This window comes from Strongylocentrotus purpuratus, unplaced genomic scaffold (assembly GCF_000002235.5).
Source record: "Strongylocentrotus purpuratus isolate Spur 01 unplaced genomic scaffold, Spur_5.0 spur5_scaffold_12, whole genome shotgun sequence".
NCBI lineage: Eukaryota > Metazoa > Echinodermata > Echinoidea > Camarodonta > Strongylocentrotidae > Strongylocentrotus > Strongylocentrotus purpuratus.
This window is the reverse complement of record NW_022145597.1, coordinates 4,027,989-4,045,198: the sequence shown is the minus strand read 5'-3', so window position 1 is coordinate 4,045,198 and position 17,210 is coordinate 4,027,989. Positions and strand designations below refer to the sequence as shown.

The window sequence follows — 17,210 nt, the reverse complement described above, 5'->3', positions numbered from 1 at the left end:
GTAATTGTCTTTTTTTCTTCTAATCAACGAAAACCAGGTTGTTTTTACACATCAGGTGCTTTTCTTAAGAATTGAGACCACCTTGTTCGTCCAGCAAACCCAGTTATATTTTAAAATCACATGTTAGACATCTTCTATTCTTTTATGGTGCTTTCCTTTTTCTTTATTTCCTAAAAATATGATATTTTATTTGACTTTCGAACATCTGTGTAGTGTAATGATGGTCCTATATATTGTTATGGGTGGGGCTGTTTGCAGAGTTGGCTCCTCATGCACTCTAAAGAAGTGTGCCGTACAAGATCATGTCAACCACTGAATGTTGTCTGCTCGTCTCTCTGTCCGTCCGTCCCACTTTTCATCGATCAGGATAACTTGTGAAATAGTGAACAGATACTTAGCTTGGATCGAGTTTGTACGAGCATGCAAGGATGCAAGTGATTAGCTTTTGGGTGTAAGAGATCTATGGTGACGGGGTCATGAAGTGTTTAACAATACCAGAAAATATCTTGTAGTCGCGATAACTTGAAAAGCAATCAATTTTCTCTTCAACTATTCAGTGGAATACTGCGAAATTTGCTATATGTGTGTGACTGAAAGTCGTATGTAACAGAATTATTGACTGAAATATGCTTTAGGACTCATAATTTTGTTTAAAATTGTCTAAAATATCAAAAGCTGTTCAGAATGTCATTTGCATTATGCTGGAATCGCCCCCATATAACATGTAACAGTGTGAAGATATTGATTTCTGAATTGATATTTCATTGTAATTTTCCCTAGAAGATAATCTGGAGTGAACCTTTTGAATATCTGTTTGTACACCTTGCCAGTGTTTGTAAAATACGTCTTGCTGCACAAAATTGTAATATGTAAATTAACTTGATTTAAAGAAACTAAATCAGTGAAAAAATGCGTTTCAGATATTGTCTTTTGTAGGATTTTTTTTTATCTGCCATTGCATATTGAAAGGTGTGGTTACCTTATTCATGGATAATATAATGAATTTCCTCCATTTTCTTTCTTAACAACTATTGTATGTAGAGGTGTCATGGTCTAGTGGATATGTCGCTGGACTGTCGATCACAAGGTCCGCGGTTCGAGACCCGCCGCGGCACTAATGTCCTTTGGCAAGACATTGATCTACATTTGCCACACTCAACCCAGGTGATGTTAAATGGGTACCTGGCAGAAATTAATTCCTTGAAATGCTGGAGCGCTGTAATGGCAGCTAGGCTAAAGCCGGGGAAATAATAAATGCGCCTCGGAATAGAATTTCTAGATAGACAGCGCTATAGAAATGCCTATTATTATTATTATTATTATTAATCCAATAGTAACAACAACAATAAAAAAAATGGTATTACAAAGCAGGGATTCAACTTATTTCATTTTCTCTAGAGCTACCCAAATAGATATTAGACTCTGTAGGCTTTCTTGGAACTTCTAAAAAAGGAAAAGTTTCTTCTTTCTTTCAGTATAAACCTTAATGCCGAAATTTGCTTATATCTTTTGGAGAGTGAGAAATACGGGGTTTGACCTTAATTAGCTCGGACATTATTTAATCAAAACATTACATTCAAATCACATTTTATACTGTGAACAAAGATAAATATTTGATGATCAAAATACCTTTCTTGTATAACATTGCCAACTTGATGAGGTAATCACCATGTATTTCTTCTGTTCTATACATGAGAGACTTTGACCTAATTTGTTGAATGAAGCAATGTAGAATGTATTTTTACAATGTGTGTTCGAAAACTATTTCGTCCTCATTTTGCTCCGGCCCAGCCATAATGCACCAATGTGGAGAATCACTATCTTGGTTTCTTGTTATTTCGGTAGATTTTAAACTATGCTGCACTCTTGGGGCAGGAATAATTTATTGATATGTATGATGAAAAATTTTGTAAATTTATTGTATATGAATAAACTAATTTCCTTTGTAGAATATAAATGAATATGTAACCTTTTATTTGGAATTGTTAGTTAGAAACCTACATTAATTTCTTGAAAAGTTTTCTTCGTGTTTCACTTGTGGTTATGTATGAAATTATCTTTTTATGTCTGCATGCCAATGTGTCATGGAAAAATATTTGTCCAACAAAAAAATGGAAGAAAAATGCAAAATCTTACAGTTTGTCTTTTATCCTTGTTAAATTATATACCAGATTTGATTTCTCTGTTTTTATCGATGGTGACTGACCTCTGTTGAGTTGATGGATATGTTTGGTGCAGTTGAAATGGTTATTTTGAAACCTTTTAAAACTAAGTTTGTATACTATATGCACAGGAGTCTGCAAGTACATGTATTGTATATGTCTGATTGTTCCTAATGTATTAACTGTAGTGGATTGTGAATAAATAATTAAACATATATATTATCAACACTACTTGAACTTCTTCTATATTCTTTTCTTTGTTTGTTGCCCAACGAAGGTAGTAATGGAGGCATTATCCACGCTTGATCAAATAAGAGACAGAAACAAACCGGAATGTGAGTTTGGTTGTGGCTTTTATTACCAAAAGGGTACACCAACTCTTTTCCAAAAATCTACATTTATGGTGATATCAATATCATATTTCATATTATCACCTGTTATCAAGACTGATTTTTCACAATCACCCAAAATGAACACTGATGCAAACTCTTCAGTTTGATACCAAATTATTGCAGTGCCACAATTCTGATAATATATAAAATGTGGTTGATTGTAAAAAAAGTAAGTTCCGATCAGAGGTTAACCTAAAATTTCGGAAGACAGTGTACCTTTCAAACATTTTTTAATATAAAGTTTGAGTCCAAAAAAATTTACACCTAGAAAATTGCTAATTATTTTAAAAATCATCAATGAACAGTAAATTAGTATACATCTTATGAAAGAGTGGTTTATCCCAAATCATTTGGTATCATCTGTGTGTGGTATGTGTTCACGCTTGGATGAACAGGAGGCATTGTTTGCGAGAGTTCAAAAATCGACTTGCGCCAAAGTTGCTTATGTGATATTTGAATTAAACAGTTGGGATTTGGGTATTAATTCGGTCTTTGCAGATCCAAATAACATCCCTAAAAAATTAATCATGCCACACATATCAAATATCAACGAACAATTGTGCGTGTGTGTGTGTGCGACTTTGCTTCTGCAAAAAGCATATGCAATGCATTTCATTTGATACATTCAATTCATTCTCTCACTCCGCTAATCCTTACATAATACATACTGTATAGGCATCACTTTGGCGCAAGTCGATTTTTGCACTCTCGCATTTATGTTTGGATGGTTTTCCCCTATGTCCGTCCGTATTTTTGCACAATGCCTCCTGTTCATCCAGGCGTGAACACATACCACACAAAAATGGTACCAAATAATTTGGGATAAAACACTCTTTCATAAGATGTATAAAATTGTACTATACAACATAGATGATTCTTAAAATAATTAGCAATTTTCTAGGTGAAAACTTTTTTTTGACTCACACGGTATACAATAATTCTTCTCGAGTTGTATTGCTATCAACATGGTACTGTCGAATACAAGTTTTCATTTTTTTCATTGAAGATAATTGATTTTTGTTTGTTTTATATTCTTTTGCTTTTCAGCTTTTAAATTTTTAATGATAGGCAAATGAACATTTCGTTGCATTTTCCCATCCTAATTCATTGAATGAAGGTCATTCTATATTGATAATAAAGATAAAGAAGAGGTAAGATAAAAAGGAAATTGGCAAAAATAAATTTCAAACTACACTAAATGAAAGATGGACGAAACAATAAAAGAAAGTGAATTTCATAGTTTTACAATATCACAAATCAGTTATTCAAATGTCAGAATAGTCTTGCCAGTCGCTCCCTTGCGTGTCTCGATATCTCGATGACTAGCGATGACGTCATCCAGTTTGAATCGACCTCCGATGTACGGTTTGAGCCATCCTTCCTCTATCCCACGATACAATGTATCATGTAAGGACAATCTCGCTTCCTACATAAAGTGTACAAAAGATCATAGAAAAGTTCAGTTAAAATCAGATGTATGCTCGATGGCCCAATCATCCATCTCCCGGCCGCGCATGCCAATGATAACAAATCACCGCCCCTGTTTTCAGTTTTATTATAAACACGGTTTAGATCAAGGTTTGTTTTGTAGTATGAAATCTTCGAGACTTTTTTATTGTTAAAATATTGTTTTATCTTAAAAGATCCAATCTAATTAGCGGACACCATAATACCTGCCGCCCCCGCCCCCCCCCCCCCCCCCCCACCCTCTGACCGGCCCTTCCAAAACGACCACCGCTTCCTTTTGGTAAACATCCCGGTGGCACTCAATCCATGATGAGAAGTACGGATTTTCTGTGATTGTTCCCATTTTCATATAATTAGCATTCCATCTTAAAAATAACTTGAGAAGACCTACCGTATCACAGAAAAACAGCGCACTTCCAGTTACTGTACTTTCTTTTGCCACCATAGATTGCGGATCACATTTCGTTATTCCTCGCTTGCCGACAATCTGATGAAATAGAATAAGCGCAAAATTAATGTAAAGTTCACGTTTTAAAAACATGATTATGGAATTTGAAATGATGTGCACTGAAAGTTCGATACATTGTGGGTGATGAGTAATGTACATGTAGTGTACCCCAGAAACAACATTTTCAATTATTAACTAAAATACAAACCAAACCAATTCCCGGGTGGAGATTGTGGCATAGCAGGAAAATGAAGCAATATTTCAACCCGTTCGATAACAATACAAGCGAGAGAGCAAGGTAGTAGATTATTTTACATTTTAATTCCTAATCAATGTACTTTCTTACAGGCGCGTAGCCAGGGGGGCGGTGGGGGCGGTCGTCCCCCCCCAAAAAAAAAAAAAAACCGCCGGCCAAAAAAAAAAAAAGAGAGAAAGAGAAGAAAAAAAAGAAAGAGGACGTAGGAAGAAAAAGGGAAAAGGAGTCGAGAACGGTACAATAAATCGTCAAAGCTTCCGCGCTTCGCGCGGGAAGGGGGAAACTGAGTTCAAATTAAGAAATATGAGTCGGGAAAGGTACAACGAATCGTCTTCTTTCTCTAATAATTTAATGAAACGTCAAAGCTTCGCGCGAGAGGGGGGGGGGGAACAGAATTCAGACAAGGATTAAGAGTCGAGAAAGGTACAACGAATCGTCTTCTTTCTCTAATAATTTAATGAAACGTCAAAGCTTCGCGTGAGAGAGGGGAGGGACTGAATACAGATAAGGATTCAGAGTCGAGAGAGGTACAACGAATCGTCTTCTTTCTCTAATAATTGAATGAAACGTCAAAGCTTCGCGCGAGAGAGGGGAGGGATTGAATTCAGACAAGGATTATGAGTCGAGAAAGGTACAACGAATCGTCTTCTTTCAAAGCTTCCGCGCTTCGCGCGGGAGGGGGCTCACTACCGCCCCCCTAAAATGAAATCCTGGCTACGCGCTTGCTTTCTTAGACATTATTCCCTTGTAAAAAAAAAAGCAAGGCAAGGGAGCACAGCAACCGAATATTCAAGTTTCTTTTAATGCTTTGCTATTCACTTTTCTTTCTCAATAGGTTCGTAAAGTAAACGAAAACCCTGACATCTAATCGGATGTTTTTTTAAGGTTGACAATTCAATGGTTACGAACTTAGTACAAACGATTAAAGTTGACATTTAAATTCTTGCACTTTATATGTAAAGGGAGCGTAAAAGTTTTTTAGCAAAGAGAGTTTAAGTTTCTAAAATGTTCAGATATTTAAACCCATTTAAATTACTATTTATTCATCATATCCAACATTGGGGTAAAAGGATTACCTCCTGAAGAAACTTAACTAACGAGGGAGCACAGCGACTTCGAACCCTTTTATAGAAAATATAAATATTTTTATACTATACCTTTTACTGAATCAGACTCCCCCATTACTGAACGCGTGCTGCCATAGTAAGAGGATTTTTTTTTAATTCATTTTTTTTCTCCAATAACATTTATCATATATATATTTATATTTATTTCTTGTTATTACTAAGGGCTTATATAATCTTAAAACCTAAAACCTGACACGAAATGAATTTTCATATCCTGTCACAATCAATACCAAATAATTGCCTGTGTATAATATAACTCTCAAACGAATCAACATAATCCACCTACCACAATGTGACCGTTCTTGGATATGATGTCAAGGTCGAAAGCGAAGTTGACGTCGACGTTTGTCTCTAAGATGACGTTCACACCCTTTGGTCCGATAATTGCCTGTCAGTTAAATTATGTCAAAATTATAAAAATAATAAGTTTAATTGATAATAAGATTAATTGGAATAAAACAAAAGTACAGAAAATGAAAGAATTAGATACGAAAAAATATGATATTGAATTTACAGAAGAACCATTTAAACATGTAGGTGTTTACGTTGGTAAAAATGATAAATATGTTAGCAGTATGAATTGGGAGGGGATAGTTGAAAAATCAATAATATTCTTAAGACGTGGAAAATGAGACGACTGACCTGTTTTGGAAAAATAAAAATTATAAAATGTTTGATAATTCCTCAGCTCGTCTATTTAGGCACAGCTGTCTCAATGCCTATTCATTATATGCAAGGCTTTACATAGGACTATATATATACATTTATATGGAGTTATAACGTTTTATAAAGCGGAATGTTTGTATCAAGTCAGAAAGAGAAGGGGGCAAGGTGGTTTCTCATGTAAGCTATAATACAGTTATGGTAGATTATTGCTTGCATTGTCAATTCCGGATTCCGGATTTAAGAAGAAAAAAATAAGATATTCCATTTCTAGGTGGGTTTTTAAAATGATATTTAGGTCATATTGAACTTGAAGCATTTGTACCTTTACTGTTTCTTTGAAATCTTTGTCCTTGTAGTCGAATACGGCTTCCGCTCCCATTTCTGTCACGATCTGCCGCCCTCTCTCGCTACCAGCTGTTCCGAAGACACGTGAAGCACCCAGTCCTCGTGCAAGTTGAACTGCAGCCAAACCAACCTGGTGTGAAGATGAAAACCATCCATGAGTTAGCGGTAGTCACATTGCAATTTGCATACATTACGTGTTGTTAGGCATTTAGCAAGTCAACACATTTGTCTGACCTAGCAACAACCACTGACCTGTCTTCCGTACAGATGAGGATGGGTAGACACTATATGGGCTCCACGATTCTTTCATTAACCTGCACATGCGCACATGGTAACCGTTAGAGTTAGTGATAGGGATATAATAATAATGCAAACCCACCTTTCATCAACCCATCGTTAGGTCAATCGATGAGGACAGAGTAATGGGATGTTGTAGTTGTGGGTTCGAACATGGACCTATTACGGATGGACATTCGTGGTATTGTTATAACGGAGTCATACGAAAAGTGCCCCGATACATTATAAAAATGCCTCTCCCCTTTTTACCTCTGATAGATGCCCCCTTTTTTTTAGACGTGCCCCTTTCCTTCGACAATTTTTCCTTTTTTCTTTGCAATTGTCAATTGTTCCCTTCTCATAAGTTCCTTTATTAATAAGTGCCCCGTTTCAGGTACGAGAAGTTCCCCTTTTCACTTTTGATTAGTGCCCCCTTCACCTTCACGTCTAATAACTGCCCCTTTTATTTTGACACGTGCCCTTTTCATTTCTAATGAACGCTCTTTTTCCTTCTTATAAGTGCCCCTCCCCTTCCCATAATTACCCCTTTTCATCTCTGATAAGTGCCCTGTTTATTTTGACATGTGACTATTTTTCTTTTTAATGATAGCTACTCCCCCTTCTCATAAGAGCGTCCTTACACCTCCGATAAATGCCCTTATTAAAATTTTGATCGCTGCCTCTTTTCTTTCAAAAATGCGATTTTTCCTTTAGTTTAAGTGCCCCTTTTCATATCCGGTCAATGCCCCTTTTCAGGTGCTATATAAGTGCCCCTTTTCCCCTCTGGTAATTTCCCTTTTAACAATGATACGTGCCCCTTTTCCTTTCTAATAAGGGACCTTTCCCCTTTTTACCTCTTATAAATGCCCCTATCAAAATCTGATGGATGCCCCTTTTTTCGTCAACAAATGCCCATTTCCCATTCTTATAAGTGCCCTATTTCATCCCTGGTGAGTGCCTGTTTCCAGGTGAAAGAAGGGCCTCATTTTCACCATTGATAATTACCCTTTGTACTTTGACACGTGCTCCTTATCTTTTCTAATAAGTGTCTTAATTCATCCCTTTCGATAAGTGTCCCCTTTTCCTCTCATTTTAAACGTGCCCCTAATTTAAAGCGACGAAGAGCAATTTTCCCCAGAGTTCGCTCGCTACGCTCGCTCGCATTTATAAACGATATGATTATGTTACTTATCAAAGCATTTCAGTCTTCCGTTATGAGAATGTGCTTATAGCCCCATCAGGATTATTTTTCCCTCTTTATAAGATGTATTTTTTCGCACTGCGACCTCACAAATCTTAAATTTATATTCAGACATCACACCCAACTGCAAAGTACAATGCTTATGCTTATTGTATGATGTACAAAGATAAACAAATATTGAAATCATCCCTGATATTGTAATCACAATGTAGGGGTATATACCCATATCTAAAAATGATATATTTTCGCTTTGAGATTTCTGATGATAGGTGCCCATTTTGCCCCCCCCCCCCCCCCCCCCCCCCCCCCTAATACACTTTGGAAGTCGCTCGGCCGCACCTGGATTGAGGTTATATTTGGATTGTTTGTCATTTAAAATCCCGTTTTCCCCGATTTCCACATAATATTCCAGAGTTACAACGCACAGGGCTTATAAAGATCATGGCCTTTTAATTGTTTTATAAGGTCATCGGTGCGTGCGAAAGTGTGCGAATCGGGAATAATACATTTCATATCACCAAAATCGTCAGCCTTTCAACTTTGCTGCTCCCCATTGGTAATGTCTTTCCTAATCATGCGAAAAGAGCGACAGACAGTTTCCCTCTAATATCTAATCTAATAGGGCCTTCACACGAAGGAAGGGAGGCCTAAGCATACATGTAGAATGGATACGCCAGTGATCGTGTTCCAAGTCTTCTGAAAATGATATACTCACTGCTCCACTTGCTCCCTGAACTAAGACACTGTCACCAGGCTGAAAGTGAGCCCTGTAAATCAAAGAGAGAGAGAGAGATAGAGAGAGAGGGAGAGAGAGAGAGAGAGAGAGAGAGGGAGAGGGAGAGAGAAAGAAATGAAGAGACCGAGACATGGAAAGTGAGAGAGAAAGAGAGAGAGAGAGAGAGAGAGAGAGAAGGGAAGAGAGATCAGAATAAGAAGGAGAAGGAGGGGTGGTTTTGGTATAAAGGGCAAATGTAGAGGGAGATAAAGCAGATCGTTAGAGAAATCGATTGAGAAAGAGAAGGAAGAGCGGACGGGGGGACGGAAGACGGGGGTGTGTGGGGGGAGAGTCAGAGTCGGACATCCAGAGAGAGAGAGAGAGAGAGAGAAAAAAAAAAAAGAGTGTGTGAGAAAGAGAGAAAGAGAGACAGACAGAGACAGACAGAGAGAGAGAGACGTTAATCTTCAAAATATCTTCCCCAGTTTAAAGGTGCTTCTTACACAAAATGAGTATACAGTCAATAACATTTTGCATGAATTCAGATAATATTATTTTATATATTAGGTATTGAGTATACCAATACCCCAAGGTGGCAAAGTTATACGTTAAATAAGGATTTTATGTCAAGGCGTTTCAAGTAGCGCCAACCCTGTTTTTTTTAAATATTATTTATTCGGGCATAAAGAATGATAAACATAAGAAAAATATTCAAGCTACCTATTATTAACTGAAGAAAAGCCTATTCTGTATTGGATTACATGTATTGTCAATGTATGTGGTGCCTCGAGGCGGAAGCCCATCTTTGTCTTGATACCTTCAACGAAAGAGTATTATAAATTCAAGCTATTTATTCCAGTATCACGAATGGCAGAAGCAATATTGCATACAATTTATCAAAGAATGTTTTAGCAAGATACATGTAAATGCGACTGCGTCTCCAATATACCACCGCCTACGTGTATGTTCATTGATCAGCTATCTCGAAGTCTAATTTGTCGAATTTATTCTATTAAAGCCCCACTGTCCTACTTGTAGCTACTTGCTCCCTCTATATAGAAAACTTCCCCAATCGGTGCATGTTGGTCCCCCATGATCCTCTATTTCTTATGTTATTTGAGAGCTGAGTTGATGAGATAGCCGCCTGTCAGTGACCTCGCTGTGTGGTCTAATCCCTCCTAGCAACACTAGTGTTGATAAGCTTTAAAGGTAGGGCCCTTAGAGTGTTTGTGCCTACCCTGCCCCCCCCCCCCCCCAAGCTTGAACGGTTTTTGCGTGCCTGCCCATATCTATGTAATGCTTTAAAAAGATAAACCACTACCATCAACACCACCAACCACCATCACTACCACCAGCACCACAACATCCTCCATCAGCATCATATTACCTGGTCAGAGCACGTAGTGCACTGAAGTATGGAATTGGTAATAGAGCCCCCTCCTCAAAGCTGAGCTTATCATGGAGTTCATACACCCTGTCTGCATCTGCTAAACAGTACTCCGCGTACGTGCCTGTAATTGGCTGGCACACATAGACACGATCCCCACGCTGAAGAAGACAATAAGAAGTTCATTATTTTATTCATGTACCTACGGAAGCGTTAAAGTGCCATTCTACTTGACGACATGACGAGATATTACATCTTGTCAAGTCGACTTAATATCCACATAATATCCACATGAACTTTTAGTGAAGTCGACTTGGCAAGATAATTGATTTCGCCATGTCGACATTACTTTTTGGGTAGTCGACTTGGTAAGATAATATATATGTCGCCATGACGACATGTATGTTTTAGAAGTCGACTTGGTAAGATAACTTATGTCGCCATGACGACATGAACTTTTTGTTAAGTCGACTTGGCAAGATAATTTATTTCGCCATGTCGACTAATAAAAGTTGATAAGTCGACATGGTAGGTGAAATATCTTTACATGTCGACATGATATGGATATTAAGTCGACTTGACAAGATGAAATATCTCGTCATGTCCTCAAGTAGAATGGCACTTTAACGCTTCCGTATGTACCAGTACTTTCACAGTAACTATCTGAATCGCTACTTGTGATAAACGTCCGTAATGACTGTAATTAAATGTTTCATGGTACGGTGGCGAGAAAGACATGACAATAGACCTCTTAACTAATTTCATGCATACTTTCTAAAACAAAAGGTTCTCAAAGTGTGCAGACTGCATGGACTCCAAGTATTGTACTTCCTTCATTAACTCAGGTTAATGGAGGAACTCGTCACTATAGGTCCCCAGAAAAGAAACACCCACAAATTTTAATATAATGATATAATAATTAATAAGAAGCTAGTTCTTATATAGCGCTTTTCAGAACTGAAGGCCCTCTCAAAGCGCTTTACAGATATAAGTATAGTATTACCCCGGCCATAGGATTCAGGCTTACCCACACACAATGTATGCACATTCTTCACTCCCAGGGGAGCATTCCAACCAGGCGTCATTTTTACAAGCGCACACTTGCTCATCTAAGCACATAAGCTTTCGCATCATATCGGGTACACATTTAACACCTGGGTGGAGAGTGGCAAATGTAGATCAATGTTTTGTCAAAGGACATTAGGGCCGCGGTGGGTCTGGAACCGCAGACCTCGTGATCCACAGTCCGGTGGCATATCCACTCGTCCACGACATCTCTATTAGTAAACCTTTCTATTCATCGTACGTGTGATTGCCAAGCTTTGTATATAGGGTACCTATGAGAGGTATTCATGTATCATTTTTTATTTTTTTAAATAAAGTATATTATATCCCTACACTATATAAATTGTATGAAATGATATTGGAATAAAAGTATTGAGTAAAAGAGGTTGGCTATAAAAATTATTGAAAAGTATTGAACTCAATCAAGACGGTGTCACGAAATACACCGCATTTAAAGCAGCCTTAAAGGTACTATGTCCCATTTGCAGGCCAAAAAAAGAAAAGGTTAAATTCAAACGGCATTTGAAAGATAATACTGATTAAGAACTTCCCTAAATAAGGTGGGGCTTGAAAATGTCTTCAAGGGGGAAAATAACGACTATTATTTGTCAAATCGACTTAGGAGCTATAGAGCCAATAAGTAATAGTCTTGATTTTCAGACCATTGTACCGAATGGTCTAGCGTTTTATTTTTAGCGTTTTAGTTCAATTTTGGCCATCACAAGAAGTGGGTTATTGATGTAGACAAATGCTCATGTACCCTTTACAGCTCGTTTTTGTATGTTATTACCAAAGATGAAGAAAAGCCCGTCAGTCACTCAATAGTGTCTGACAGTGAAGTCTAGTAAGTAAACGGGTTTCTTTGCATAATTTTAATATTAGGACATTGCTAACGTTTAAATATCACAGATAGGACATCCATGACATATTCATAATTCCTGCAAAGTTCTACAGAATTCGACGTTGGCTGCAAAAGGGTCATACTATCTTTAAAGGAATAAATTAATGTTAGGATAATGTTGCCGTTTTGCACTCTTGATGATCGACACACTTTTGGGGGGTAAAACTCCCGAATACTAGTAGTTTCGAATTCTCCATGAGAACACAACACTATAAGCTACTATGAGCAGTGTTAATGCAAAAAGTATATACCGTTCCTCATTGTTTGTTATTAGGTATTTTGAATGAATATATAGAATCTAAATGTCTTGTTAGCGTACCTTACAAGTCGTCACATCGTCACCTACGCACTCGACGACACCTGCTCCATCCATTCCGAGAATGCAGGGGCAACGAAACCCCGCCAGCCTTTGGAACGGAAACGAATTTCAAGTTCGTTAATTCCAGCTGCATACATACGCACGAGCACCTAACAGCAAGATGATCAATAAAAAACAATTTGTTGTAAATGTATTTTCTTTTTTAGAGAAACTTTGATAATATATACAGTTAACAACTAAATTCTTCATACCAATACCAGGTTATGTAAGTTTTTAAGTATTATGTGAAAATTAGATTTATTACCGATTTGTTTCTTTAGAATGTGGCATAGTAATTTATTAAAGCGTACATCCGAAAGTATTCAACGAAGGTTCAATTTCAAGCAGTCCGCCTTTAATTTTTGAGGTACGACAAACACGAAAGACATTAAATTAACAAGGGAGTATGAATTTATGGAGTAAAATAAAATTGAGTGATATATGAAGTGGAGCGCGGACAGGGGTAATGTCTGAGGAGGATGTCGCCCCCTCAAAAGTTGGAAGAAAAATTGAATTTTTAAACTCACTTGGTGCAAAATTTCTAGCAATATTCGACTAACAATCATTGATTAGATTTCAATGGATTTTTTTCCTCCTGAAAAAAGAATATCTTATGTCACTATAAGATGCAAATTAAAATTGAAATGCCATACAAATTGAGTAGAAAGGGTAACGAGTTTCACCAGACAAAGTGCGGAAGCTTTGGCGATTCATTAAATTATTGGACAAAGAAAACGCTACGTCCTACCGTTCTCGACTCTTAATCCTTGTCTGAATTCAGTTCCCCCCTCCCGCGGAAAGCACGGAAGCTTTCACGTTTCATTAAATAATTAGAGAAAGAAGACGTTTTGTGGTACCGTTCTCTACTCTTCATCCTTGTCTGAATTCAGTTCCTCCTTCCGCGCGAATCCTTGGCGTTTCATTAAATTATTATTCTTAATCCTTGTCTCAATTCATTTTCGCCCATCCCGCACGAAGCTTTGACGTTTCAATAAATTAATACTTCTAATCCTTGTTGATATTAATTTTTGCCCATCCCACGCGAAGCGCGAAAGTTTTGACGTTTCATTAAATTATTAGAGAAAGAAGACGATTCGTGGTACCGTTCCCGACTCTTAATCCTTGTCTGAATTCAGTCACCCCTCCCCCATCCTGCGCGAAGCGCGAAAGATTTGACGTTTCATAACATTATTAGAGAAAGAAGACGATTCGTGGTACCAACTTTTAATCATTGTCTGAATTTTCAAACATAAAATTGTGAAAAATAAATTGCCGGCCGACCGCTATACATCTCACAGCCTAATGGGGCTTTTACATATACACACCGGGGCCCGCATGGTGAGTAAAAACAGACAATTTTTGCCTGGACTACATTTGACCTGCGATTAGTCTACCGAGCCCGTCTCCTGCCCGTATCCCCTTTTTCGTGCGGCCTCCGTGCGGAGGCAGTAGGCGGCCGTGAGATTTTCGTACGGGTTCCGCAGCCTTTACGATTTTGTTTCGCGAGAAGTTATACAAATTTGAAAAATCGTAAGCCGTAGCCCGTAGACATGTCGTAGGTGGCACTGCAAAATCCCCGCACGGGCATCGCGAAGAGGCCTCGCGTTGATCGTGCAGCAAACGCGCGATTTTTCGGTGAGCATGGAGGCAAAAAAAAACGCTCAAATATAGCACGGCGGCTGCTCGGTCACCGCGCCTTCTCCGCGCAACCTCTGCACGGAAACTGCACGGGCTCTGTACGATTTCCGTGCGGAGGCTGCGGAGACTGCACGACTACTGCACTGAAATTAAACGATTTCCGTACAATCTCCAAGCAGCCTCTGTACGGATTTGCCCCGGCTTACCCCCGACGGCCAATACAAGAAATTGCACGATGCTCGTAGATAATGTAAACACAAAGTAACATCGTAGCCCGCAGCCTCCTACGATGACCCCAAAATCGAATGAAAAATCGTAGACCAATTTATCGTACGGCGCCCGGGGCAAATGTATCCAGGCATTAGGATATTTCGTCCGATGTCCGGCAGGCTCCCGTACAGTTCCTTCGGGCGCCGGGACATTTTCACCAGCCGTACAGGCGCCGTGGTGCTGATTCGGCTGCTCCCAATTCTCCTGGCGTTTTCATCTGACCGTTAGGCCGTATAAGGACCGTAAAGGACCCGTGGGCCACCGTACGGGTCCCGTGCGGGCTCCGGTCGGTGCCCAGACGGGCCCCTCACGATTTTTTCCCTATCAATTCTCAATGGAGGCGCGGATGTCAGAGAATACATAGTACAGTGCACCGGACGGAACCCAACAGGGCGCCTTGAGGACCCCGGCCAGGCCCCGGAAGCCAAGGGGTGCACCTGTTCATCGGACGGAGCCCGTAGGCTTACCAGTTGGCACCCGGCCGGCACTATAGGATTATTTGATTACACATGCCGTAGAAATGAAAATCAGAAAAGTTCCGTACGGTCTCTAAAACCCACGGCTCGCCGCCGGGTAGGTAAAATCGTACGGGGCCCGGCGTGTGTGTGACCTAGGCATTAAGGCGACCATCATCACTTCAAAGGCCGTAGGGCAGCCGCAGGTTTTCAAAATACGCCGCGCGGCTACCCTAACACGGCCCTAACATTATATGACCGCTATCGTATGTGACCGTGGGAATGCTGCGGCGTCCCTATAATTGATATTGGTCGTAGATAGTTTAGAACACATCACCGCCGCGGCAAATGTGACCCAGGCATTATTCGATGGCGCAAATTAAGTATTTCATGGCAGTCGTTATTGTCGATCCAAAATGGCCGCTGTATACTGATGGCGGTGGAATTATAGTTTATAGTCTCCGTTAATAAAATTACTCGAAAAAAAACACTCACGAAAACATGTAGTGCATTGCGTTCCGCCATTTCATGTTTCCTTTATTGAAGATTATCATTAAATGTAATAATTTACCAACAAATTTACGAGAACAATAAGGAATGCTGGAATGCCAGCAAAAATAAATGAATATAATCAACTGCAATACCATAGGCAAACCACCGCTTACCTTTCCCGCCATAACTGTGGGCACAGGGGTGTCTGTCTTTATTTTCATCTTTTCTGCCTCGCCAAACTCTTCTACAAAAACGGCCTTCATTTGTCTTGGAGCAGCCATATCGAAGACTTAATTAGTCTTATAATTAGTTCAAAAGTGTCAAACTTTGGCTTTCTTGAATTGATGGCTAAGTACAGTAAACGTGACTGGTAATGAAGGAGTTCTCTCTCTCTCTCTCTCTCTTACAACACCCTGTCCGTCTTAGCGATTAATCACACTGAGAGACTTTCTTGTAGGTGAGTCTATACTTATAGACCAAATGATATTGGATTTATTAATGAACCACGGATTTTAATAGTGCAGTTCCGGTAACTTTATTACCTTCATAGGCGCCTATTAATATATAATTCTGCAAACAGGAACTGTATACGCCATTGTAATAATATATGTAGTCGCTGGTAGATTCACGTCCCCCTTTTCCTTTTTTGAAATCGTTTTATTAGTTTCCTTTCATTCATTCAATCTTTTTTGTTCACACGGTTAGCCCATTCAGTTAAATTGACTGCTTAATGCGGTGGTCACATCCCGCCGTACTTGCAAGTGCGTGCTGTCTACGTGCAAAAACGTGGGCAAAATTTGGGTATCCGTACGTGTTGAGTACCGCCTCCGTACGGATTTGGGAAGCACGCAGACACACCGTAGCACTTTTAGTGCACGAGGAACTTTCGCTGCGTTCGGGCTGCGTTCGAGCTACCGATTCACCCCAGTGCGTGTGACGTGCGTGCCCGGTACTGCCAACGAGCGCACAACGCACTGACTCCGTGCGTCTTTTAAAGGCGCACGTGGTAAGTACGTGGTCCGTGCTTACTCGCCACTTCCCCAGTTCAGCTATCAAATGAGCACGCAGAACTTACGTGGACCGTACCGAGTAAGCACTTACAACGCACGTTGTTCGCACTGATGTATGCAGTATATAGTCTCTTCAGTGGAATGGGCGGCATCTTGAGGCAGCAACAGCTGGGACTTCTGGAGAACATCGGAATGTCGTCCTATATAAACACCGAGTTCATCGCACGTGCACGCACTTACAACATGCGAGTGAGCAAGGACACCGTACGTGAGCAGCACTTGTAAGTACGGCCTCCGTACGATAACGTGGCAACCGCACGGAGACCGTACGTTGTAAGCACGTTGTAAGCACGTACAACGCACTTACCACGTGGGCAACGTACGATGCACGCAACCGTTCACGGCCAGGCGTGGCGTGCGGGCCACGTACTTACACAGTGCGTGTGACGCGCGTTGCCGGTACTCCCTCCCTGCCTTTGCCACTCCCTCCCTACGTTTTCAGAAAACGTGGCGGCCGTGGCCTCCCCAAAAACCGTACGGACTAAAAACACGCACGGTGGGATGTGACCAACGCTTTAC

The 17,210-nt window shown here is 39.8% G+C and overlaps 1 protein-coding gene across 1 annotated transcript; it reads right to left on the bottom strand.

The window, feature by feature from the left end:
• Positions 1 to 3,482: 3,482 nt before the first annotated feature.
• On the bottom strand, positions 3,483 to 16,033 carry LOC587399 (quinone oxidoreductase). Its single transcript, XM_030981630.1, has 8 exons — positions 15,795 to 16,033; positions 12,728 to 12,876; positions 10,443 to 10,603; positions 9,056 to 9,107; positions 6,841 to 6,993; positions 6,139 to 6,240; positions 4,413 to 4,508; positions 3,483 to 3,980 (listed from the first exon to the last, which is right to left on the bottom strand). The coding sequence occupies exons 2-8, from the start codon at positions 12,779 to 12,781 to the stop codon at positions 3,816 to 3,818; spliced, it is 783 nt and encodes a 260-aa protein (XP_030837490.1). The 5' UTR covers positions 12,782 to 12,876; positions 15,795 to 16,033; the 3' UTR covers positions 3,483 to 3,815.
• Positions 16,034 to 17,210: the final 1,177 nt, after the last annotated feature.

Coding starts and splice junctions, on each gene's coding strand:
- LOC587399 (XM_030981630.1), bottom strand. CDS start 12,781: ATGGATGGAGCAGGTGTCGTCGAGTGCGTAGGTGACGATGTGACGACT. Junction 6,241..6,840: donor ATTTCAAAGAAACAGTAAAG/GTACAAATGCTT, acceptor TTTAACTGACAG/GCAATTATCGGACCAAAGGG. Junction 3,981..4,412: donor CGCTGTTTTTCTGTGATACG/GTAGGTCTTCTC, acceptor CACTTTATGTAG/GAAGCGAGATTGTCCTTACA.